The sequence below is a fragment of the Copadichromis virginalis genome, linkage group LG1 (assembly GCF_057382275.1).
Source record: "Copadichromis virginalis isolate Kocher_CV1m ecotype Utaka linkage group LG1, C_Virginalis_male_GT1.1, whole genome shotgun sequence".
Classification (NCBI taxonomy): domain Eukaryota; kingdom Metazoa; phylum Chordata; class Actinopteri; order Cichliformes; family Cichlidae; genus Copadichromis; species Copadichromis virginalis.
This window is the reverse complement of record NC_140618.1, coordinates 12,182,519-12,207,168: the sequence shown is the minus strand read 5'-3', so window position 1 is coordinate 12,207,168 and position 24,650 is coordinate 12,182,519. Positions and strand designations below refer to the sequence as shown.

Sequence of the window (24,650 nt, the reverse complement as noted above, 5' to 3'; positions counted from 1 at the left end):
ATGTCTATTTTCTAAACTTTCTAGACTGTAAGCATTTTTATAGTGGTTTTTGTGGTTATTTCAGTAACTTGATCGATAATCAGCAGACACTCAGTCACTTGGGAAGAGTAAAAAAAAAATTGCCTGACTGTTAAAGTACACAACATTCCCAAAAATGCATAAATAAAACAAAAGTAGCATGCGCACTCTAAACATCAACAAATGTGTGCACTGTGAACACAGTGCCTTAGGCAATGTTAATGCAAAGTTTGATCAAGACTGATCCACTTCTCTATCAGAAGGTGGGGACCATACAAACATAAATACATATACTGTGATCATTACAGTACGATGGCTACTTTTATTTGAGTCATTCTCTTTTGAATGGCAAATGGTAAATGAACTGGTTCTTATATAGTGCTTTCCTACTCTATCTCAGCACTCAAAGCATTTTGCTCAACTTGCCGCGTTCACTGATTCACACCTATTCACACAAGCATTTTTTCTAAGCTCTGTCTATGTAAGTGGTTTCAAACTAGCAAATGAATATATAAATGAATGCTATAAATAAATATTTATGTTTACATTTTTATCCAGACACATGACTTAATGTATGTCTTGATGTAATTTCATATAATTTAAACATCTTCTCTGCAGATCTTATTACCACGCTTTGTGAATTCATCTTAAAAGACTCTCTGTCCCTCACTCACACACAGTCAGGTTTCTTTCAGCTTGTCTTTCTCTGCTGTTGGATTAATTAAGTTAATGGGAGATGGAATTTTTCTTTGATTAAATGAGGCCTGAACCCCCACAGACACTTCCTGATGAAGAGGCTGGGTAATGCTGAGAAAGGTTGTTGCACAGCACTCTGATACACACACATCTGCCATTGAGACGACATTAACATGCATGCACAACCATGCACCCAAAACACATGCAGGAACCACATGCAAACAACTCAAAAAGATCAACATATTGTTGTGTGTCGTGCACTCACATGTGTGCAAGTCAGCATGCACAGTCACAGATCACCTCCGTGGCCCCTTGCTTTCCCTATCCCATTTCAACTAATTAGGTCTCATTAAGTCATTAAAATGTTAGCAACCATTTCCCAGCTCACCGCCAATGGTTTCACTTGGTGCAAGGTGAGGATGTTTCAGATATAGATGTTCAGATATTATCCCACTGGTCCCTAAAAAATGGATTTGAGGTATGATGAGGAATATGCAAGAAAGAAAGGAAATTCATTTTAAAAATGTTTAGCTATCTTTAACATTTTAAAACATTTTGTATCATAAAATTATTTCAATAGCTGCCTAATCTCAAAAGGTAGCTGTAGCAATTGCATAACAAAGAATTAGCATGACCTACTATCCTTTAAAGAAGTAGGCACAGTAAACAGTTATTCTATATTTCAAAAAAATGATATTTCATATGGGAATAAAACAACACAGTTGCACTAGAAACCTCATCATGTCCTAGATATGTGCCCATGTGTCATAAACACAGACAAACTAACATGTATTTGCCCCACAACACACTCACACATGTATGCGCTTCTGCTCAGTAACTCAGTAACTGTGTGTGTCTCATGAGGACACAAGGGGGGGGGGGGGGATCTGTGAAGTGGCCATTCTGCCATTTTACTGTACAAGTGGGAGCTGTTGGAAAGAACAGGGTGCACTCTGGGATATAGTAGCGGCTGTGCAGTCTCGCTGAGCTGTAGTGAATGGATTGTGATGGCAACAAGCCAAGATGTTCATAGCTAAATGGAGAGAGGACAACAGTTTGAGAGGGAATGAAACTGAGACAGATAAATGAGACAAACACGGTGAAAAGAAATAGTGATGCAAACTATTGGCCATAAATGATACACTGCCCTTTTGACACCACGCCTGAATTTTGTATGCCTTTTTAATTGCAACAGCAAGATACTGTAATTTGGATAATGTGACATAAAGTGTCACTACGATAAACAGAGAAATTGCTAGGCTAAAGGCTGATTTGTAATCCTGTTAAGAATCAGATGCACAAAGAAGAAAGAAGAGAAACGAGAGACACACTGACAAAGACTATCATTCAGTGAGAGAAAAGAAATAAAAGGCAGAGGAAATGGAGACGTTAGAAGGGCAGTCCACAGTATTTATCCCATTGGCCCATTTCTGTTAATGGATCACCTATTCACAAAATGTTTGGAAGAACAGAAGGAGAAAGCATGAAAGCAACAGGGGGAGGAGAGTGACCCAACACTCCGAATATTTCACTCAGCCCAGCTCACTGTCAACAGAGACTGGACACCCAATGACCCTGAGGCCGCAGCTCAGGTTTCCACAGCTTCTAAATTCAAGCTACACAATACCCAAGGCTGTTCAGGAACTCAGAGATACCAACAAAGAGACTGGAATGAAAATGAACAAAATAATGCTGCGTGTATAATGCTGTCCATATCCAAACACCTGTTATATTACACTTGTCTTTATGGAATAGTAACAAACCCTAAGCTCTATGTACAGGTCTTTGCTTTGGTGTTAAGCCAATAAACAATAACTGTCAGGAAAATTATAATTACATGATTATTAAATAAATAAATAAATATGCATTGTAACATTAATTTATTCATTCTTTTACTTGTAAGATGTGATCAGGCTTAATGTAAACAGATTTTCTGATTTTGTCCAGTCATCCATTCATTTTCTTTTGCTTATCTGGGGCTGCGTATCAGGGGCAGGAGCCTATGCAAGGATTCCCAGGCTTCTCTCTCCCCAACCGCCTCCTCCAGCTTCTACAGCGGAACACAGAGGCAATCCCAGGCCAGTGAGAGATATAATCTCTCCAGCGTGTCCTCGGTTTTCATCTGGAGGGACATCTCCAAAAACACCTCACATAGGAGGCATCTTTGCCAGATGCCCAAACTGGCTCATTTCCATGTGGGGGAGTAGTGGCTCTATGCTGAGCCCTTCTCACTTGGCTGAACTCCTCACCCTATGTCTAAAGGCCAGACAGCCTTTGGAGAAAGCCCATTTCCACCACTTGTATCTGCAAGTGGTGACATCTAGGGATGTAGATGAATGAATGAAATAAACAACAGATGAACTAGAGGCGTACCTCAAAAACAGGAATGGTTTTATATATGGAGGCCACTGACATTTTCCCCTCCTCATTCTTTCTGGGGTTTTTTTGTTTTGTTTTGTTTTTTAACCTAGGGTGCAAAGAAAATGATAAAATCAAAAGAATTCAGTGACATCATGAAAAAATTCCAAGTGAGATTCCTGACATAAAATCTTTGAAGGGACTTCAACACATTTGGGGATCTAAGAACTCATAAACTTAAACCTTAAAGTCACACGGACTAAAAGTCTTTAGTAACCATAGATAGTAACCGTAACCAGCTTTAGAATGAAGTCATTGATCATGTGTCCATATGGACTGAGACACTTGCTGGAGTGCATTTCCAGAGTAGCACTCCTTTCACAATCTGCCGAAATTACTGAAATTATAAAACAGTATTGGTTGGAGCTACTTAGTTTTGCAAAGTCTTTCCCTGAAACTAACCCCGAAAATTTTTTGTTCCACTTCCAACGTGCAACTTCCAAAGCCTTTTTTAATTTTTAATCAGATCGATCAGTATTTTCCCATACTTATGTGCCTGACATTTTAGAATCTGGTATAAAAATCTTCTTAAGATTGCATCTTTCAGTGAACATCTGAATATTTTAAATATCTGCATTTACTGTTTTCAGACACATTCTCAGCCCAATAATACCTTATTTCAATATAATGGAAAATGAAAAAGTAAAGCTTCTTCTTCATCATCAATCAAACACAACAAAAAATGTTATTTCAATGTTGGTTTTAAAAATAAGTCTAACGTGAAGTTATCAGGAATAAAGACAATATTAGGGCATCACTTAAAATAATAAAACTTTACTATTGATTTTTATTTGGGTAAATTGTCTGGTGTACTAACGTTATATTTTCTCAAATGGTCTTCTTACAGAGACCAATTTTTTCAGAGGCAAGACGTGGATGACAGAGACAAATGATGTGCTTCCAGCACAGGTTCCATCCGAGGCAGGGAGCTTTAAAGAAGATGCTTTCCCATTTGGCGCCTTCCACTGAAGAAAAAGTGGTCAGAAAAAGTCAAAAGAAATGTGTCTGTGAAGGTTCTCAGTCATCCAGGTCATCGTAGTCAAAGGAGCTTGCAAAGAAAAGCGTCTGGACTTCTTTAAGTTGCTTGAAGACGTTTCACCTCTCATCCGAGAAGCTTCTTCAGTTCTAAGGTCAAATGGCGGAGAGTCCCAGATTTAAACCCAGTGGGAGTATTCCCCCAAAGAGGGACAAAAGGACCCCCTGATGATCCTCTACCTAATCACATGAGCCAAGGTGTGAAAACGGGTGTGGGTCCCAATCAGCCAGGGTTTCGGGTGAGCTTATTGTGAAACCTGGCCCCACCTTATCATGCGATTTCCCGAGGTCAGATGGCCCAGGATGTGAGTGGGCGTTAAGGCGTCTGGGGAGGGAACTCAAAACCGGATTATAGATGGCAGAGAGTTGGTGTCGTAAACCCCCGCCTCTGTTCAACGATGGTCGCTCACAGTGGACATAGATGGTTTCTTTCACTCCTCTTTCAAACCATCTGTCCTCTCTGTCCAAAATGTGAACATTGGCATCCTCGAAAGAGTGAACTTGCAGATGAACTGCTGAGTCTTGTCCCGTGGAGGTGGCTCTTCTATGTTGTGCCATGCGCTTGAAAAGTGGCTGTTTGGTCTCTCCGATGTAGAGGTCTGGGCATTCCATGCTGCACTGTACAGCATACACCACATTGTTAAGTCTGTATTTTGGAGTTTTGTCTTTCCGGTGAACCAGTTTTTGTCTGAGTGTGTTGCTGGGTCTGAAGTAAACTGGGATGTCGTGCTTGGAGAAAACTCTCCGGAGTTTCTCTAATACACCGGCTACATAGGGGATGACAATGTTGTTGCGTCTGTCTTTCTTATCCTCCCTCGCTGGTGTCTGATCTTCTTTTCTGTGCATCTTTGCTGACTTTATGAACGCCCAATTAGGATAACCGCATGTTTTAAGTGCTTCCTTTACATGTGTGTGTTCCTTCTTTTTCCCTTCAGGCTTAGAGGGAACATGTTCTGCCCGGTGGTGTAGGGTCCTGATTACCCCAAGTTTGTGTTCCAGAGGGTGATGGGAGTTAAAGAGGTGGTACTGGTCCGTGTGTGTGGGCTTCCGGTAAACTTCAATGTTGAGTTTGCCATTCTCTTCAATGTGCACGGCGCAGTCCAGGAAAGGCAAACAGTTTGTGTCTTTGTGTCTTCCCTGGTGAACTTGATGTTTTTATCCACAGCGTTAATGTGTGCAGTGAAGGATTCCACTTCTTGTGTCTTGATTTTGACCCAGGTGTCGTCTACATATCTCTACCAGTGGCTGGGTACTCTCCCTTTAAAAGAGCCAAGAGCCCTCCTTTCCACTTCCTCCATGTAAAGGTTGGCTACAATAGGTGACACGGGGGAGCCCATGGCACAGCCATGTTTTTGTCTGTAGAAGCCTTCGTTGTATTTGAAATATGTAGTGGTGAGGCAGAGGTCTAACAGTGTGCAGATCTGTTCGGGTGTGAAGTTGGTCCTGTCTTCTAAGGAGCTGTCTTCTTGTAGTTGTTTTCTGACAGTCTCCACTGCCTCCGTGGTGGGTATGCAAGTGAAGAGAGAGACTACATCAAAGGACACCATGGTTTCATCTGGGTCCAGGGTAAGTTTCTGTACCTTGTCGGTGAAGTCGGTGGAGTTCTTGATGTGAAATGTGTCAATAAAAGAAACATCAGCGGAAGGATATCCTCCCATGCATCCAACACCACCTCCCAGTGATGCAAGACTGGGAAGGCCATCCAAACACACAGGGTGTCTGCAGTGAGGGCTCAGCAATGCAGTAATGTGACAACTAATGAAGTCAAGAAAATACCAGAAATCCGTCAGCCGATACCACCACCAAACAAAGAAACTGGAGATATATGCATTTTTTTTTCTCTGCCCGTTCTGTTGGTTTTTGTCTTTTGCCCTTCTCCCCCGTCCCTCTTCTCAGCTGTTTCTCTTTCCCTCTTTCTTTCTCCCCTTCTTTCCCCCAGTCAAGTCTGTCCCGTATTCAGTAAGTGAAAATAAAATAAACAATAAAAGGTGAATCAAATGGACCATTACGGCAAGGCTGGGATGGTCAGTTTGGTAAAGTAAATCCGTTGGGCATCTTTCTTTGCCTTTAGACAACAATTCTGATGGCAAAAGAGCCAAACGGGACAGGCCAAAAAAAAAAAAAAGAAAAAAAAAAAAAAAGAAACTGGAGAAAGGCAGAAAGGGGAGTATTACCTGTTAACACTGAAAAAAAGCAGACATAAAAAGGTTCTATAGAAAGACAGAGTAAAAGTTAAACCAATACAACAACAAACTGCTCAGGGTACAGCCTTGAGCAGGTCAGTTTTTGGAGCACCAGATATACCTGCTGAAAACCTATACCAACATTTTTCACATCTTCAGTAACAGCATTAAATCTGACGGTCTATGTTCTGACTTTGTTACAGTGCACAACGGAGTGCCACAGGGTTCTGTATTAGGTCCCCTTCTATTTATCATTTACGTAAACAATCTTAGTCTACATGTGCCAGATGCAAACTTGCACTTCTATGCTGATGATGCAGTTATTTATAGCTGTGGTTCAACTCTTGTCCAAGCCATTGACTCCTTGCAGAAATCCTTTTTTGCTGTCCAGCACTCATTACTTCAGCATAAACTTGTTCTCAACGCAGACAAAACAAAGCTCATGTTGTTTTCCAAATCAAGGAGACGAGCCCAAACAATCCCATCAGTAACCACTCTTGAAGGTAATAAAATAGAGTTGGTTCACACCTATAAATATCTGGGAATCCTAATTGATGACTCGCTTACCTTCAAACCACATGTAGAGAATCTTGTGAAAAACCTGAAGTTAAAACGGAGATTTTATTTTCAAAATAAGTTGTGTTTCTCTTTTAATACAAAGAAGCGGCTTGTTGCTGCAACATTCTTGCCTGTGCTGGATTATGGTGATATTCTATATATGAATGCTTCTGCTCAATGTCTTTGAATGGTTGATTCTGTGTATCATGCTTCTCTGAGGTTCATCACTAACCGTAAATTTCAGACTCACTACTGTGAGTTATACTCTCAGGTAGGATGGCCTACTTTGGTAAGTCGGAGGAACTCTCATTTATACAGTTTTATATATAAGGCGATACTTGGGTTGCTGCCTTCTTATCTATGTTCCCTGCTTGTAATGAAACATGCTGGTCGGTATTCTCTTCGTCCGCATGGTTACTTGTTGCTTTCTGTTCCATTTGCCTGAACTGAACTTGGTAAAAGAGCTTTTGTCCATTTAGCACCCTCGGCTTGGAACAAACTGCAGAAGGAATGGAAAATGACTGAATTTATTTCATTAAGTGCTTTTAAATCTAAACTATGAATCCTTGAGGCCAAGTCCATAACATGCAACTGTTTCAATTAGATTGATTGTCATTTTAACTGATTTATTTATTTATTTTTTATTTGAATTTTATTGAATTTTATTTTATTTTATTTGTATTCTTTCACTTATTGTTGCATGTGTGTTGTTGTTGCCTGTGTTTGAGTAATTTCTGTAACTGTGAGACACCTGCTGCTGCCTATCTTGGCCAGGTCTCCCTTGAAAAAGAGGTTTTTAATCTCAATGGGATTTTCCTGGTTAAATAAAGGTTAATAAATAAATAATCCCATCCATAGCATAAGATATAGACATTTGCGCGTTAAATCCTCAGAACTAAGGCCCTACTGTTCCAGCTGTTATCGTCACTAGCATCAAGGGCTCTGCTAAAAAAAAGTTTTAGAAGATTAAAATGCAACTAAGCTCTGCAGTTTCTTGGGAAATACAGTTTATTGTGGTAAGATTATTGGTACTGCCATTATTTGCTGTATTGTATAGTGCAGTTTGGGGTTTAAAATTTGCCTTTCTTAAAAACATGCTTTGTGTCTTTGTAATGTTATGTAATGTAATATTAGCTGACGCCCATCCATGGATGTGCATGAGAAAGAGGCAGACAGGAGCAGCTAGGATTTAGCTTAAATACTTGAAATTATGTTGATTCATCTTAATTTTCCTGTAAACTGTAGTTTGATCTTAGCTAGAATTACTTAGCTTACTTTAATTCTGAAACTGTGTAGAACCATTTCAGGCACTGCCTAACCATTTGTCTCAGACGGAGAGAAACTGAAATTTGTGGCATTTATTAAGAATACTTTCATTGCGTTAGTTGCTCTCAGAAAACCCTTGTTGGTATTTTTATAGAGCCGTTGTGTTTCAGTTAAACGCACCAGACACGACTGAACTGAAAACAAGGGCAAACTTTACATCAGAAGATGTGCGGCTCTGTGACTTTCTTTCACACATTAGTCTGACTTAGAATTATTATTTTAAAACACCAGTCACACAAACAAAACAATGCACTGAGGCAGCAACATGTTGTTGTTGTTTTCAGTGGAGTCTGGTGGCTTTGATCAAAAGAATTGCTTCAGTTTCTCTTCACAAAATCTGTTCAACAGCAGACCTGAAAACAATTGAAATACACCCTACAGTTAAACATGATTTTGTTAGCCAAAATATATTTTACTGCTGGTCATTCACAGTAGTACACTTAGGACAGTGTTACCAAGTTGTTATGATGCTCTGCTAAGCAATATCACAGGACAAATTCTAACTGAAAGAGACAGAGAGAGCAGATTCAAGCTAGGGCTGCTCAATTAATCGAATTTTAATCACGATTACGATCTGGGCTTTCAACGATCATTAAAAATGACTGAGCCGATTATTAGCCCCTCCCTCATTTATCCGCGACACCTTAAAGGCCGGTCCGTGAAAATATTGTCGGACATAAACTGGTCCGTGGCGCAAAAAAGGTTGGAGACCGCTGATTAAGAGGACCCGAGGGAAGCTCGGAAAGCTAAGCAGAAGTTATTTGGAGAGTGACTGCCGTTGGTTGAAAAGAGAGTTTAAAAAAAAAAAAACTTCAGTGGTGTTGCACACTATTTTATATTATTTTTTTAAAGTCATTGTTAACCCTTTAAAGCCGGTCAGAGCAGCACGCTCCGTTTTGCGTAACTATTTTTAAATCCCTGTAGAATCTGAACCGTGTAAGCTAGCGCAATAATTTGTTTTGCATATGAAACCGGAGGAGTTGTACTTACATCTGATGCCATCAGCTTGTCCTCGGTCACGGTTTCGTTCCACATATAGCTTTGCAAAAATTGCATAAAAAGCGCTTGCAGGAACAAAAACATAATATTCCAGAAACACGCTTTGCCGTTCCTATCACTTCCCACAGTGAAATGATGCACATGCTGTTTTCTTTGCAAATTTGCATCATAGGATTGTTTTTTGTTTTTCCTGCAGTATATAAAAATTGGTGTATCTCCAAAATAAAACTATGAAGACACTCAAAATAAATTTCCTGTGGTGGGAAACTATTTTTTGCAACTTTATTGTATTTAAAGTTTTGAGGGATAAGCCTCTTAAATTTCTCCAAGTAGAAATATATGTAAACAAAACAAAAGCGATTTTCAATTTTTTTTGTAGTTTATTGCACTTTTTTGCAATTTATGTAATTACTATGCACTTAATGCATACATATTATTAAAATATGGGCTATAACAGTTGTATTGATGTATAGCAACTTGAAATGCTCCCACAAATGGCACTACAGCATGTAAAAAAAAGTAATATAAGCTCTGGTGGACTTGGTTCTATAGTAGGTCTTAAAGGGTTAAATAAATATCGTCAAATAATCGTGATCTCAATTTCAGTGAAAATAATCGTGATTATCATTTTTGCCATAATCGAGCAGCCCTAATTCAAGCAAATCAAATGATAATATTCAAATGAATCAGATCATCAACTGTCACTGGTTTGCACCTGTGTCAGGGGAGCAGCAGTTAAAGTTTCCATGGTGATGGCATTCAGTGTGTGCACTGTAACCGACTGTCTCGAAAATGGGCTTGGCACTCACAAAATGCCTTATAAAATCCAAACTGTCTATTGTATCCACCTGCTTTAAAGCTGCTCTATTTAGCTGTGATTTAAAAAAAAATGTGCTCAGGTGTGCTATGAAAAAAATAGATTGTTTCTTCTTTTCTCCAAAAGTTATTGCTCAAATTATTACGTAAGTATATGGAAAACTTAAATTGCCCTCCTCCTACTCAAATCTTCTATATCCCAAAATTTACATCTATTGGCTTCCAGAGAAACCACGTCTGAAAGAAAACAATTTTTTCCAATGATTTGTGGGTAAAATTATTGTCATAGAGTATAAATTTTCACCTCACCGACAGGTTAAAGAGAATTTTTCCATTAGAATTTTTCTGCTTCTGCCATTCTGTTTATTAATTAGTCCACAAATAGCTCTCTCATCCACTTGAATGGAGAGGGATTTATTTTTTTGGCAACAATTTGAAAATAATTTACATGTGTCTGAAAAAGTAAGTCATCCCACCCCCGAGCTAATCAGTTTGGTGCAAGAATGATGTCTCTGTGTCAAGCAATGTGGGAGGATAATAATAATATTAATAATGTCTTATATATATTTGTATATTCCCTGTCTCCTCCAAGATGAGTGCACCACCTTGATGAAACTTTGTATAAACATTGCCTATGGCACTGTGATGGTCAACATCTAAACTCTGTATACAAATATTTTATCCAAACTCCATAATCATAAATATTTCTTCATTTGAAATTTCAGTTGAGCACAGAGTGGAATGTCACATTACAAGGTGTGTCACAACATAATGAATTGTAGCCTCACACTATAATGTTTCTATGGTTGTATGTTCCCTGTTTCCCACGTGTAGCATGGGGGTTTTCTAGTATTAACAAAGAATTTAACCAACACCAGAAAAGTTGCAGAAAAGGCATTCATGATTTAAAAGTCACAAAAATGAAAGAAATCTCTTCAAATGTACTTTCAAAGTATGACTGGAGAACTTGTTGAACACCACATTCCCAGCTGTCACTATGCATGTTATTAATGTGTGCTTTTTGGGCACCATGCAGTTGAAATGTTAGTGGATTGTGGTTATATAGCAAAATTGCCTGACTTTTGCAGAAGTGTGACAGTTAATGTTGATTTGTGACAAACTCCCTTTTTGTCAGACTACAAAAAAAACTGTACCTTGAGCCTCAGGAGCTATGAGTTGCAGAAAACATGGAATCTGCAGTTCGTTGAGCAAAGAGATCTTACAGATTTTTATGCTCTGGCTGTCTACATTCTAGTAGGAAGAAAGCTGGAAACCTTGAGGCACCCCATGTGCCTCCCCTCTTAGATAACACAAGGTTAAAGTTGTTGTGCTGTGCTGCAGAATATATTTCAAGTTGCAAAATTCCTCATGCCTGTACTTCTCATGCCACTTACACTTTTGTGGTGAATACCCCAACAGAGCAAAAGTTTATTTTAAGAGATTACGACACTCACAAACTGGTTCTACCTTCAAGTATCCCCAGTACATTTCAGGAATTTAAAAGATATTTTGAATTTCAGGAGTGTTTGAAGGATAAATTTGTGGAGTTTTTCACTTGGAGCTCCGTTAAAGAAGTACAAGACAAACCCACACTAAAAGTTCTGATAACCACTTATGAGGACTTCAAGAAGAAAAATAATGACATGTTCATTTGTGTGCTCATGTGGTTCACAAGAAACCATTGGTGGTTAAAAGCTGTTGTCTTCTTTAAAAAAAAAACTGTTGGAATTATTTAAAATAGTAAATGACCGCCTAAAATTGTAAAAAAAAAAAACAATAACAATTTTTAAAAAAATCCTTGTATGTTATTGTAGCACTTACAATTTTTAATTTCCATTAATTTCCACTTTTAAAAGACTGGCATTTTGTTGTTGTTTTATCCCTGCCTTTAATGTGCTTTGAGATCAAGAGATCAGCAAGGTCAAATTTTTTTTTGACATTTTTATTTTTACTCAGAAAACGACTAATAAAATTTGTTCTTTACATTTTTAGGGCAATGCTTATTTATAAATCACTTAAAGGTTTCAGGATTCAGAATCCTTTCACTGCAATGTCTCTCTCTTACATCACTGCTACAACCTAACCTAGCAATGATACATAACCTCTGAATAATCTGTAATTATTATCTTTCAGTGTTCTGTCACACACACACACACACACACACACACACAGAGAGAGAGAGAGAGAGAGAGAGTTTCACAATACCAAAAAACCCACAGCAAGCCAAGTCAACAAAATATAATTTCACTGTGTTATTTAATTCATGACGTCAAAGCCGTGATGATGGGAAGCAATAAAAAATCCAGCATATAAAGAATAAGATACAAAGAATGAGAGTATATGAAACCCACAATTTCAAAATGAAATGAAGGACTAAATTAGTGCCCATAAAGGCGCATGTTAGGAAGTCACTCACTGCTTTCTCACTGAAGATCAGTCACTGTCATCTCAGAGTCCTGTTGCCTAGGTAACTCTCTAAAGTACTTGCCACACTCTTATATGTCAGTCAGCGGCGTCTTTGGCTCTCATTGGTAGTTGCTTCAGTTGCCTGCCTCGAAGTTGAGAGAAGTTTTACCCACTTTTCTTCACCAGACGTTATTTTAGCTTTGAGAGTAAAGTGACACAGAGCAGCTAAATAGGATTTAAGACACGTTTGTGAAGACAGACAACCACAGCACAAAAAACAACGATAGCCACTTTTCTTTGTACCAAACCAGTAGATAATTGATACGATTGGTTAGTGATGTTTATATATAATGTGCAACTGGGTAGTACTTGTGTTGGAAACCCAATACATGGTAATGATTTGTAGGACATTACTGTGCACTGAATAATAAATACAGGCTGAGTGCACTGGGAACCTGGTGTAATAACAATAACACTGAGCAGGCTTCAGTGAGTAGAACTAAGTATGTGTGTTTGTGTGGTAAGCCTGGATGGCTGAACCCAAACCTCAAACCAAGCTGGTTTTCCTTTATACTAGTGTTTAGTTTCAGTGGTACCTTATTTTGCCAATTCAATTAACTTCCATCAATAGATACGAGGTACAAACAATACCCCCACCACTTGCTTTGTTTCTGGCGAAAAAATATCCAGCATATGAAGAAATCAATATTTTGAAGCCGCAGCTTGAGAGATCATCTGAGCGGAGAAGCAGCCAGTGATAAACCCTGCAGGGAGACAGACATTCTCAGGTTTCAGTGTGCAAGTAGAAATGCTTGTGTAATAGCAAAAACAGAAAATTTCACTGACAGATGCACTTTAGTGCTGTCTAAATATTTAGGCTTTTATTTTGGTATAGTGTAATTCGAAAAAACTGCTTTGGCTATATTAGGTTTGTACTGTGAGAACAGACTGCATCTGGATCATGGTATACAATCCATTGTCGTTGAGACCGCTGATCTGCTTGTTTCTCGAATTGAAACTATTTATTAGGTAAGCAATTGTACGTATAGAGGGCTCAGTATTTCACTGAACCCATAGTGAGGTCACGAGTCATTCAGCAATGTGAACAGCTGCCGTGTCAAGTGTTAACTGTTCCAGCTGTGTTTCCTCCCAAGACGATACACTAAAGTTCTTCTCACACCCAATCATGGGCACAGATACATGGTCACTTCACTGTTGAAAAGCAGATACAGTGAATTAAAGAATTAAGACAAGCAGACACACAAATCTAACTCAGTAAAGTATATTCTCATGCTCCATAGGGAACTCTGGATTTCTGCTCAGTTTGAATTGTATAATTATTTAACTCAGAGCCAACTATCTAAGTGGAAGACACGTTAAATGGCCTCGGGGCCAATTCAAACCCAGGTTTCTTCATTACTTTAATTGCATATGTGCCACCTGTTAAACCAAGTGAGCTAAACCAGCACCTGGAAGTTGGTATGTTATGTAATGACTAATGAGTTTCTATTCAGTTAATAAGATTAGTTGTTTGTGCTAAAAATCAAACACCAAGCAATGTCCTTCAGAACGTCCTAATCAAAATAGAGACTTTCTTAGTGCTTTTCTCCAATTTTATTTAAAAAAAAACCACATTAAATATAATCAGAAACTTAAAAGCTGATGAGATTTTGTGATTTTTGTTTAAAAAAAATCACAAAACCATCATTTGGCTAAGTAATTAATCACCTAATCATTTCAACTCTAAATGGTTTCAAAACTTCTAAGTTAACACCTCTTTCTCTATTTGTCAACTTCTTTGCACCTCATGCGGTAACTGAGGAGCACTGAAATTTTTATAAAGTGATGAGCTATGAAGCTTAACATGTATACTTTTTAAAAATAGTTTGCTGTGCACATATTCTCACAACCAGTGTAACGACAATTGAAAGGGAAAAGAGACGAACATGGGAGCAGAACAGAGAATAAAGGATAAAGAATGAGAGAGGGGGCATATCGGTGCAGTCCCTCATGCCTCCTGCTCTATGTACAGTGCTCATTCATCCCATTCTGGCTTCCTCCAATCACAAAGCAGCTTTCTTGCATGTGGGGCCTCCCAGCAGCGTGGGGCCTCCACATGGCTATGTCAAGTGCCAGACCCTCTTGCATGAGTCAACAAAGCAAGCAATAAAACCAACATGGGAGTAACACGGGAGATCCAAGTCGGGATCTATTTATTCACACAGCAGACAGTAAACTTACAGGAGAGGACTTCATGGTAACATCCGTGGTGATGGTATGAAAACAGACTAAATGCAGACAGGAGATGATACACCTGCAAGGTAGTTAAAAAAAAACACAACCACGAAAAAACTAACTCTTTCTTTGATGCTTCTTTTTCAAGTGAAGCACATGTTACATTAAAATGCTCATGCACAAGGATCAGGGTTGAGCATCTCACACTATGTCATGATGATGAATGAGACTGTTATGTGGCGCTACCTGGTACACGCACTGAAGAAGGACAGACTGCACTGAGCAAGCGTCACGGATTACGCTCGCACCAGGATTCTCAGCAATGACATCTCCGTCACAGAAGAGATGTGCTGTGATCTTTAAATAATATAGTGCATTTGAATGAGAACTAAAGGGTGTGAATACTCAGTATGAATTCACAAATGACTGTTCAAGAGATTCCTAAATGTATGCTCTCTATTGTGTGATGGCAGAATATATTATTGAGTAATCTAGGAACTAAAGTTCAGCCCTGCTTTGAATTTCTAGTGGAGCTTTTCCCACCGTGGTAGGCACTCAGTATCACTATAACTCTACAGATAAACCAGCATCTTCCCACCTACATGGCCACCTTTAGTGTAACTCCTCCACTCTCATGTGACCAAGCATACAGCCGGGAGGAATGGAAGGAATGTGAATGCAGGTTGGTTAATCAAGTGAGCACAACGCGACCACTGACACTGTCATAAAAATGAGCACAGGAATAAAAAGAAGCTTGCCAGTGTGATAAGTAGAACTACGATCTAGTGGTCATCATTTAGTGTGGCTAAAGGTTCAAGTTTGCACAACACCTTAAGTCACTTACTTTGACCTGAGTAGCTCGTATTCCATTATGTATATCAATTACACTATGAGGTAAACCTCAGTGACCTAGTAAGCTAACGGGATAAAATTACCAGTTCTATATAGCATTGCAGTAAAGTCTCTATAATAACAGGTAGTAGTGTTGCTGGACAACAAATCAGAAAGAGCCTGATTTACTTAGATTTGATTTCCATATGTAACGGAGGTAAAACTCACTGGAAAAGCTTATATAAGAGAAAATTACTTTGAGCTCTTCACAATATATGTTTTACTGTAAGTTGTGAATTTTTTTACATGACTAAATATAATAAAACAAATACTGTATGTTCTACTTCAGATGATGAAAGAAAATATTCTATAACCTAAATGGTTACTATCTAAAATTAGGTTTAACCATATTGTAACGTAAGCCAGAAATGGAAAAAGACAGAGAAACTATGGACACTTAAAGTAAAATCATATAATTTCATCTCACACGTTGATGTCTGTTGCAGGCTCAAGATAGAGAAAGCAAATATTATTTGATCTATAAACTGTTCTTTTATAATACACATATGTATTCTTGGTGAAATTAACACCTCATTAGTTTACAAGGTCTTGTTATTAGATGTTTTAAGAGGTCACGCTATTCATAACTGAGCAAAAGCAAAAACAAAATACATTCTCACAATAACAACCCAACCCAAAAGAGCAAATCATTTGAATGCATAGCAGACAAAATCAAGCTCAAGGCTTCCTCTCCTTTCATGCAAAGATTTCTGTGCTTAAGATTGCTTTTCTGGCAGCATGAATAGGCACACACAGGGCAGCACAAATAAAAAAAATCAACATATTCACTACACAAATATACCCAGCTGAAACCCAGCCCAGGGCATCTTTAAATAATATGCATCCTAATTTAGCATGTGCTCTCTGGGGACGGGATCAGGATGCACACACAAATCGCAGCTGACACACCCATGCTTACACACAAGTGAGCGAAGCAGGCACACCGGGTGCACTTTATGTACCTTTAGCAAACACACACACGCGCAGATACTTAATTTAACGCTAATGTATAATTAGGTAGTCTCAGCAAGCACTGCTGTCCAACATGCTTAGATTTGTACCTCTCAAGAGAACTGCATACATATATTCACAGAAATATTGAAAGAGAAAACCAGAACATTTGTCCTTAAAAGTACTATTTTACATAATTTACAATTAAATCAGAAATTGCAACTTCATGCAATTACATGAAGGCACAACAGTGATGTTTTAAGAAAGATTGTATATACAAGATTGTGTATGCACAGACATTTATAATAATGTTAAAGCTGTTCCACCCATAGCAGTAACAGTGCAGCAAATTGCTAAAGTCCTTCTCCAGATGGCTTGCATCCATCTCCAAAACCAGTGCTTAATATTTTGTAGGTGCCATTATACTGCAGGTTTAACAACTGTCTCTAAGGTGTCCTTACAACAAAACAGAGGTGAATGCACTCTATACATTAAAGATGATGCTAGAGTTTAGGAGAGGCATAGGTGAACATCCCTAGGAGACCTAAAAGTGCAGGTCAGCATCGACTCCATCATAAAACAACCTTGCAGGAAATAAATCATGGGTTTCTTAAAGTTTTATGTTTTTTTGAAGTACGTACGTTAAATCATCCACTTCAGCTAAAGTTGTGATAGAAGTTGGATACAAAAAAACTCCAGATTCAACTCAAAAGTGCGACAAATAGTGCAGTGATAAATAAAAAATGACCTAGAACTGAAGAAAGACCTAGAGATCCTGTGTTTGTGTGTGTCTGACAGCCAAATCTTTGTGAGCTGCTCAACCTAACAGCAAACTCAGGATAATCTTTTAAAGAAATAATGAAACTGTCTCCTTTTTTAAATCTGAGTTGGCAAGAATTTTGTGTGTTGTTTCATGATACCCGGACTGTCATGAAAAATGTCATTCAACTTCATCACAGTCAGTGATGCAACATCTGTGACGGTGATGACTTCCCTGTGCAGGAAATGGAACTTTGTGATTGGAGTTATAATGTGAATTTTATATCTAAAAAAAAAACCCCAATCTGTACTCTGCAAACTTCATAACAGACTTCTTACTGTGAAGCTGAAAATCTCTCCCCTTTGTGTAACTTTACATCACCATGACATTTAAGCTAGACAATGGACTTTGCACCACAGTACCCTGTTGCAGTGTGTGAAATAAACTGTTGACTTAAAAAAAAAATCCCTCCCACCACTATTCTTAGCACCGCAAACTCATTTAAGCAATAAGAGTTTTGCAGTAAAATTTCTATCGTGAAAATATTAACTTTGTAACAAGCTGCTGAGATGACTCTGTCTGACCTGAGCATATTGGTGGAAAAAATCTGTTATTTGTTTTGGGGGGGGGGGTTGAAACTGTGAAACTGACAATTCAAATGATTCCTAGAGAAATAAATCCATCCTCTGTTTCAGCATACGAGGTTCTTCTAAAGATTGCTCATTCAGGTAGTCTACAGAGATTTTTGAACTAAGCCAAAAATAAGACATCTACAATGAGGAAGTGCTGGTGGGCTGGCTTGGAGCCTTCAAAGGTATGCCAAGAGCATATCAGAGATGTTTGCTTATTTGTACAGTTTTTCTTACACGACTCCTTACACGGTTGTTTTGGGGGCTCCTTTATGAGCACTAGTAAGGTCAACATTACTACTGTAGCTTTCTATATAAGGTAACATTAGGTTAATACAGGGATGAGAAAGCTGTGGTAACTATAAAATAACCACACACATTAATTACTGCCAGTTTTGGCAAAGTCTAATAAGTGGAGAAGCCTGCAGCTTTTCACTGTAAACTTTAGGTCAGTGGTTCCATAACCTCAGGGTTCATATTTCTTAGTCAGTCATAAATAACCTAGGCTCTTTTATCTTCTTTGATTGAACTTATTTGTAATAAAAAATCAGGTTGTTTTAAAATAAAACAAAGAGTCTATACAAGCCTCATCAGGTTAAATGTTAACTTTCATGATGGTATAATTAGAAAAACACTGAACAAGTATGACTTGCTTTCAATATTTGCCTCTAAAAATAAGAAAAGCACAGCTTAGGTCTGAAAAGCTGCATCTGAACAAACCACAAGACTTCTGGAAATGTGTTCTTTAGACAGATGAAACCAAAGTGGAGACCAAAGTTTCACCATAATCAAAATGCTATGTGTGATAAAAACCAAGCACAGTTTATCAACACAAACACCTCATACCATCTGTCAAGCATGGTGCCGGTGATCATTTGAGCTTGTTCTGCAGCCACAGGACCTGGGGGCACCTAACATTCATTGAGTTAACCACAAACTTCTCTGTATACCAAAGTAATATAGAGTTAAATGTGGGACCGTTTGCCCAACAACTATAGCTTGGCCAACTTGTTTGTTGAAAAAAATTACTCTAACCAATCATTTTTTAAATGTATTAATTGACATTATAGGGTGCCGAGCTGTCATAGGAGCTATGCAGTCAGTAGGAATTAACAGCTAAAACTACAGCTCCCCTAGGCTTCAATTTACAGGCTTTACAGCAAGTTTAACTTTATTGTTTAGCTGTCGAGTCAACATTTCTATTGCTTAACTTTGTTTCTACTGCTCTCACAGAATTGTTTTCAGCTGAAGCACATCCTTGGATTTGACAAGAAAGCACTAAAAACCTTGTCAGCACCAAACAGCAGACACGTGGTTTGGTGAACAAAGAGGAACATTTTCTTCTTGAGTGAGTGGAAACTAAAAACTAAACTAAAAGAGACTAAAAGTTGGGCTTACATTCACCAGGTGATGCAACTTCAAATGATAAAGTTGCTCCATAAATTGTGTCAAATGAATTAAATCATTAAATTAATCTGACTGGGTAGTTTAATGGGTATGATACAGTACATGATGTAAATACACCTTGTTTTGATTAGCCTTAAGTCTTCTAGATATACACAAAACAGTGCTTCAAAATAAAAGCCCTACAACTTTTTTTAAATCTTGGAACTCATTTGAACCAAAACTCATGAGCCACTCACAATCTACTTTGGGTCCAGCAGTTAGGAAACAATTCTCTAGCATACTTCAGCAAAATTTTAGAACATTTCTGGTCAATGTATCCAAATCAGTGATACAGTTTGTACTGTGAATGTACTGTGTCTACCTCTGTGTTTACACATTTGCTTGGTATGTGCTGACTTCTGTCCTGCAGGCACACTGGCTTTCACCCATAAAAATCAGGACAAGCAGTTTAAAGAATAATGGTGATTGATATAAGAAGAGAACATGTAAAAAAAAACAAAACAACTTTCCTGCCTAATCAAGGCTTATGCTACTCTGTAACAAGTGCAGGGGACTGATGTAGGATGTCTAACTACATATGACAAAGTGGAGAAGCATTACAAAACTTCCTAGTGCAAAGATTTCCATTTAATAGGACCTGTAAAATGGTAAATTAACTCAAATGTCATTCTTAGTCAGTGCCTAGGCTTCATTATGCCCTTTTCACTGTGTTTATATTCATCAAGTGCTTATAAAAAAGGGTAAATGCATTACAATAGTCAGATTCATTTGCTCATAAAGTCTTTCAGGACTGTGGATGTTGTTTAATTGTGTCTATTAATAACTGTGCAGTATTCTATGACTGTGAACACACAGACACATGGGCAATCTGGCTTCATTCATTTGCTTCTGATGTGTTAAGTGAAGCTGACAGATTTGCCTTTGATCTTTAGAAAGTACAAAACAATTAATTTGTACATGCAGACATGGCCCTTGCCCTCAAGCATACCCCTTTAGTTTCTGTCATTCTATCCATGGCCCAGAATTAACACTAACCTCTATTCAGGAACAACCTCAGGTCCCATAAACACCATCATCCACAACAGTAATGTATACAGTAATGTACTTCCTAAACATAGCAAAATTCACACAGAGGGGAAAATGACGGAGTTGTTTACTTATCTTGATGACAAAAAGTATAATTATTTGGTAATAACACATAATAAGAAACCTTTTAAAGCAGCGGTCCCCAACCTTTTTTGCGCTACGGACCGGTTTATGCCCGACAATATTTTCATGGACCGGCCTTTAAGGTGTCGCGGATAAATACAACAAAATAAAACTAATACCTGTACCGAAAAAAAGAAAATTTATTCATAACACATGTGAAAAGACCGAGGAAAACCGAGTAAACAATAAAAACGATAACAAAATAACGCTGAAAACCGATAAAAACCCTGAAAACCATACATTTCGCACCTGAACCTCAACTCTCGCGGCCCGGTACCAAACGAGTCACGGACCAGTACCGGTCCGAGGCCCGGGGGTTGGGGACCGCTGTTTTAAAGCATGTTGCTATCAGCAGTGCTAATAATTACAATTGTAGGATTTGATGACAAATGTTAAATATCACAATGGATCTTTAAATGTGAGGTTTTTGTTGATGCAATTGATGCAAAAAACTTACAAATGTATGATTTTATTGAAATGTTTGAACTGCCTAATCCCAAAATGTCCAAACTCATAACTTTGCTGATATCACTGTACAAATAAATCAACCTTTTCCCAACTCTTATCATACATAACCTCCACACCAATCAGTATTTACTTGCAAAAGATTTCATCATCTCACTGTGACTGCCCACAAGTGTGGCACTCACTCTCTTGTCAAGAAGATCTCAACAGAAGTTATTCCTTATTCTGTATATTCTGGAATCTTCGAGGCTTGGTAATCTAGCTCTATAGCATTTGTACCCTCTGACCTCTTACTGCTATATCAGATGGAAGTCAAGGAGGCACACCTCTAAGTGGCCTGCTTCTTAAGGCCATCGTGTACATAATTGAAGAATGAGTAATGGAGCTTGTGTGTTGAAACTACAGTATCTCAGAGGTAAGTGATGTCTGCCTGGATACAAGCATGGTTCTCATATACATGCATTCCATTACACTTGACTTTTCACTGCCACACCAATCCACCAAGCACCAAACTGCCTTATTTCTCATCACTGTTGGTAGCAATCACTGCAGGCCATAACATACCACAGCAGCAACAGGAAACCTTTCTGCAACTCCCACCAAAGGATAAACTACACAAGCTGAGACTAAAGTAAAGAAAGAGGCATAGTTTTCATGTAAGTTTACGGTGATATTAATAGCTTGTGTATTAGTGCCACTTTCCAGATGGAACTTTATGGTGGATCAAAATACCCCAACATGGAGACTGAATGCAGCCTCAAAGCATAACAGAGCCTCCACTGTGTTTTGCACAGTGATGATTGTAGACACTTACTGCTACACCTCTCTCCTGACCTCTTCTGTACATATTCATGATGATGACTCGAACCAAAGTTTTTCCTCCCTAACACCTGTTACCAACAATTTTCATATGAGTTCTTCTGTAATTTGGGATGCTTCAGCCTCTTCTCCTTTTTTTCTCTTTCACAGCATCCACAATATGCTGAGACATGCCTATTTTGTGGCAAATAACACTTTCAGAATCACTTTGCTGTTGCAAAAATACAATTTTCTGCCTATCAATCTGTGTTGTCTTTGGCATTTTTATAGATTTGACTAATTGTAAAAAAAAAACTTTCACATGCCACTCTAACCTGCTCCCAAAATGTTTAATCTGTCCACACTGCCACACACGTACATACATGGCAGGAGTTACATACTTTCTCATGTCTGACTAGGAGTTACAGTACCCACTGATTTCCAATCCTCTGCAAGAATTTCAGTTTCAGTCCATGTGTTTATCTTATAATCCAAACTCTCTGATGAACAAGATGGAAACAGATTATGAAATTCTGATATGATGCTCTTCTTGAGCTGAATGTTGCCTCAGTGATTTCATACAGAAATGTTCTGACATGTTAGACAGTCATTAGACAAAAATCAGAAAGTTGGGCTTTGGAATAAAAGGTTTTAAGGAAATCAAATGTTCTATCTTTTTTGTTTCCTGACCACTGGTAAGCATTTTACTTTATAAGAGCCACTCGTGTTCTGCGCTGGTCTTTTGTCATGTAAATCCGGTGACCAGACAGTCTCTCACCGGCTCATCGCCACCACTGTTAGCATTTTCCTCTTCAACCAGCCACAGCAGTTATTAGGAAATAAACTTTTTGCTGTACAGCTATCATATTCATTATGATGCATCCATCTTTAGATTTCTATAGATCATACAGCAATCTATAAATATGTAGAATACTTTTGATGATGTTACACTGTCTTCAAAAACCTCTCCCTCAACTTTTCTGAGCCATGCAGAGGGGGAAACCATAACGTCCCTTGCGCACATCAGTGCACCGTAACAGAAAAAGTCCCCCCCCCCCCCCCCAGCAGCAGAACATGAAATAGTGGTGTGCTGCAGGACATAATTCTATTTCTGAACGCACAAGCCCATCACACATGTTGTTATTGTGAGTCCGATTCCCTGGTTTGGATCCCAAACTTCCCACGGTCGCTTCAAAGCCCCTGGCCGCCCTGTGGCAACATTCAACAACACTGTGGCTACTCCTTGGGCAATGTGCTGCAACTTCCCATCGCCAAAGCTTTCCAGCGCGTCCTGAGAGAGATACCAATGAAGTACCCTAACAAAACACCCCTACATCGTGGGGATTAGAGAGGCCAAAATGAGGTGAACACTGAATACGGAGGGGATATTGCACAAACTGTGCAAGGTGCAGATTCACCCAGTAGATCATATCTGTTATCGCAGTCTACTTATGTTCTGAGTAACTGCACTTCAGAGTAATACGAGAGGTCCGCTGGCTCACACATGCACCATACAAGAAAAAAAGAAAAAAAGAAAAAAAGAAGAAGAAGATTTAAGTGAGCGCTTTACCTTGCTTGGATGGACCACAAAACAGCGAAAGAAGACAGAACAGCCAAATTGTACTCTCCACCGCCATGTACAGCCTTTGATTTCCACCAGTGGGGTAGCAGCTTGAGTCTATACAACAGCTATACCGTTATAGCGACATTCATATGCTGGAATCCGCTATTGTCTCCGCCGGTGCGTAAAGGAGTCTCTGAGAATGTTTAGGGTTCTTTGGTTAACAGTCTCCCTGGTTTTCCTAACAATAAGGTTGCATTAGTCGGGGGAGAGCCGTCGTGTCTCTCGGCGCTTCAACGCCATGTTGCGAACGAATGTTAAGTGTGTGTTGGCTGCGGGTCCTAACACAGCACACACACACACACACGTGCGCGCACTTTCACGCACACACACGTTCACCAGACACTGGCTGGCTGGTCGTCGCTGGAGTCCTGAAAAGCTGTCGGTGATTTTAACACACCCTTACTTCGTCCTTTTTTCAGCCCCATGCTTTCCACTAAGACTTTATTGGTCCGGAGCGAATCCGTTGTGAAAAGCACCTGAAACATCAAATCTTTCGAAATACATGTTTATTCCAGGCGTCCTCTCTCTCTCTCTCTCTCTCTCTCTCTCTCTCTCTCTCTCTCTCTCTCTTTCTGTCTAAAATGATGAATTCGTTAGAGTTATGCCACAGTCTCTGCAAGAGAAACACCAAGTGTGGAGAATGGTCTGGCTAAGTGGTTATCTGTAATGACTGCTAATGCGTTGCCCTGAATGAACCCGATGTCGGAGCCACTTGGGATGTTTATGTGCGCTCATACATCAAAATACACATCAAACGTTAACCTTAATCATGCAACATCTACACTCAGTCATTCATGCACGCAGTATTTCTTCGTTTTTAATTATTTTTCTCCATTTCTTGTGTGTGTGTGTGTGTGTGTGTGTGTGTGTGTGTGTGTGTGTGTGTGTGTGTGTGTGTGTGCGTGCGTGTGCACCTTTGTTACCTACTGAATGAACGCCCGTGTGTGATAAAGCTGGTCAGTGTAAAGAAAAAATGGAGAGCTGGAGAGACAAATGTGCACCCAAAGCAAGTGCAGCCAAGAGGAGGAGGTGAGGAGGAGGAGGGGGCGTTGGTGGTGTGCATCCCAATCAATCAAACAGCTCGCCTCCTGCTCCGGGTACTGGGGGAACCACTGACTTCTGCATGCAAACACATAGCAGGAGCCAGCTGGAGCCCAGCCTTCCCGGAGCAGACAAAGACTCGCCTCGTGCAGCGCGCTCAGCATCACTGACACCAGCAGCATCCG

General features: G+C 39.1%; 1 protein-coding gene and 1 pseudogene across 1 annotated transcript in view; one reads left to right on the top strand and one right to left on the bottom strand.

The window, feature by feature from the left end:
• Nucleotides 1-23,740, bottom strand: part of igdcc4 (immunoglobulin superfamily, DCC subclass, member 4) — a 53,671-nt gene extending 29,931 nt beyond the window's left edge. Inside the window, exon 1 of the mRNA XM_085451072.1 lies at nucleotides 23,371-23,740. Coding sequence (XP_085307198.1) covers nucleotides 23,371-23,437 — 67 coding nt within the window. The 5' untranslated portion in view covers nucleotides 23,438-23,740. The remainder of the gene's footprint in view (nucleotides 1-23,370) is intronic.
• LOC146718380 (uncharacterized) lies at nucleotides 3,394-6,512 on the top strand (annotated as a pseudogene).
• Nucleotides 23,741-24,650: the final 910 nt, after the last annotated feature.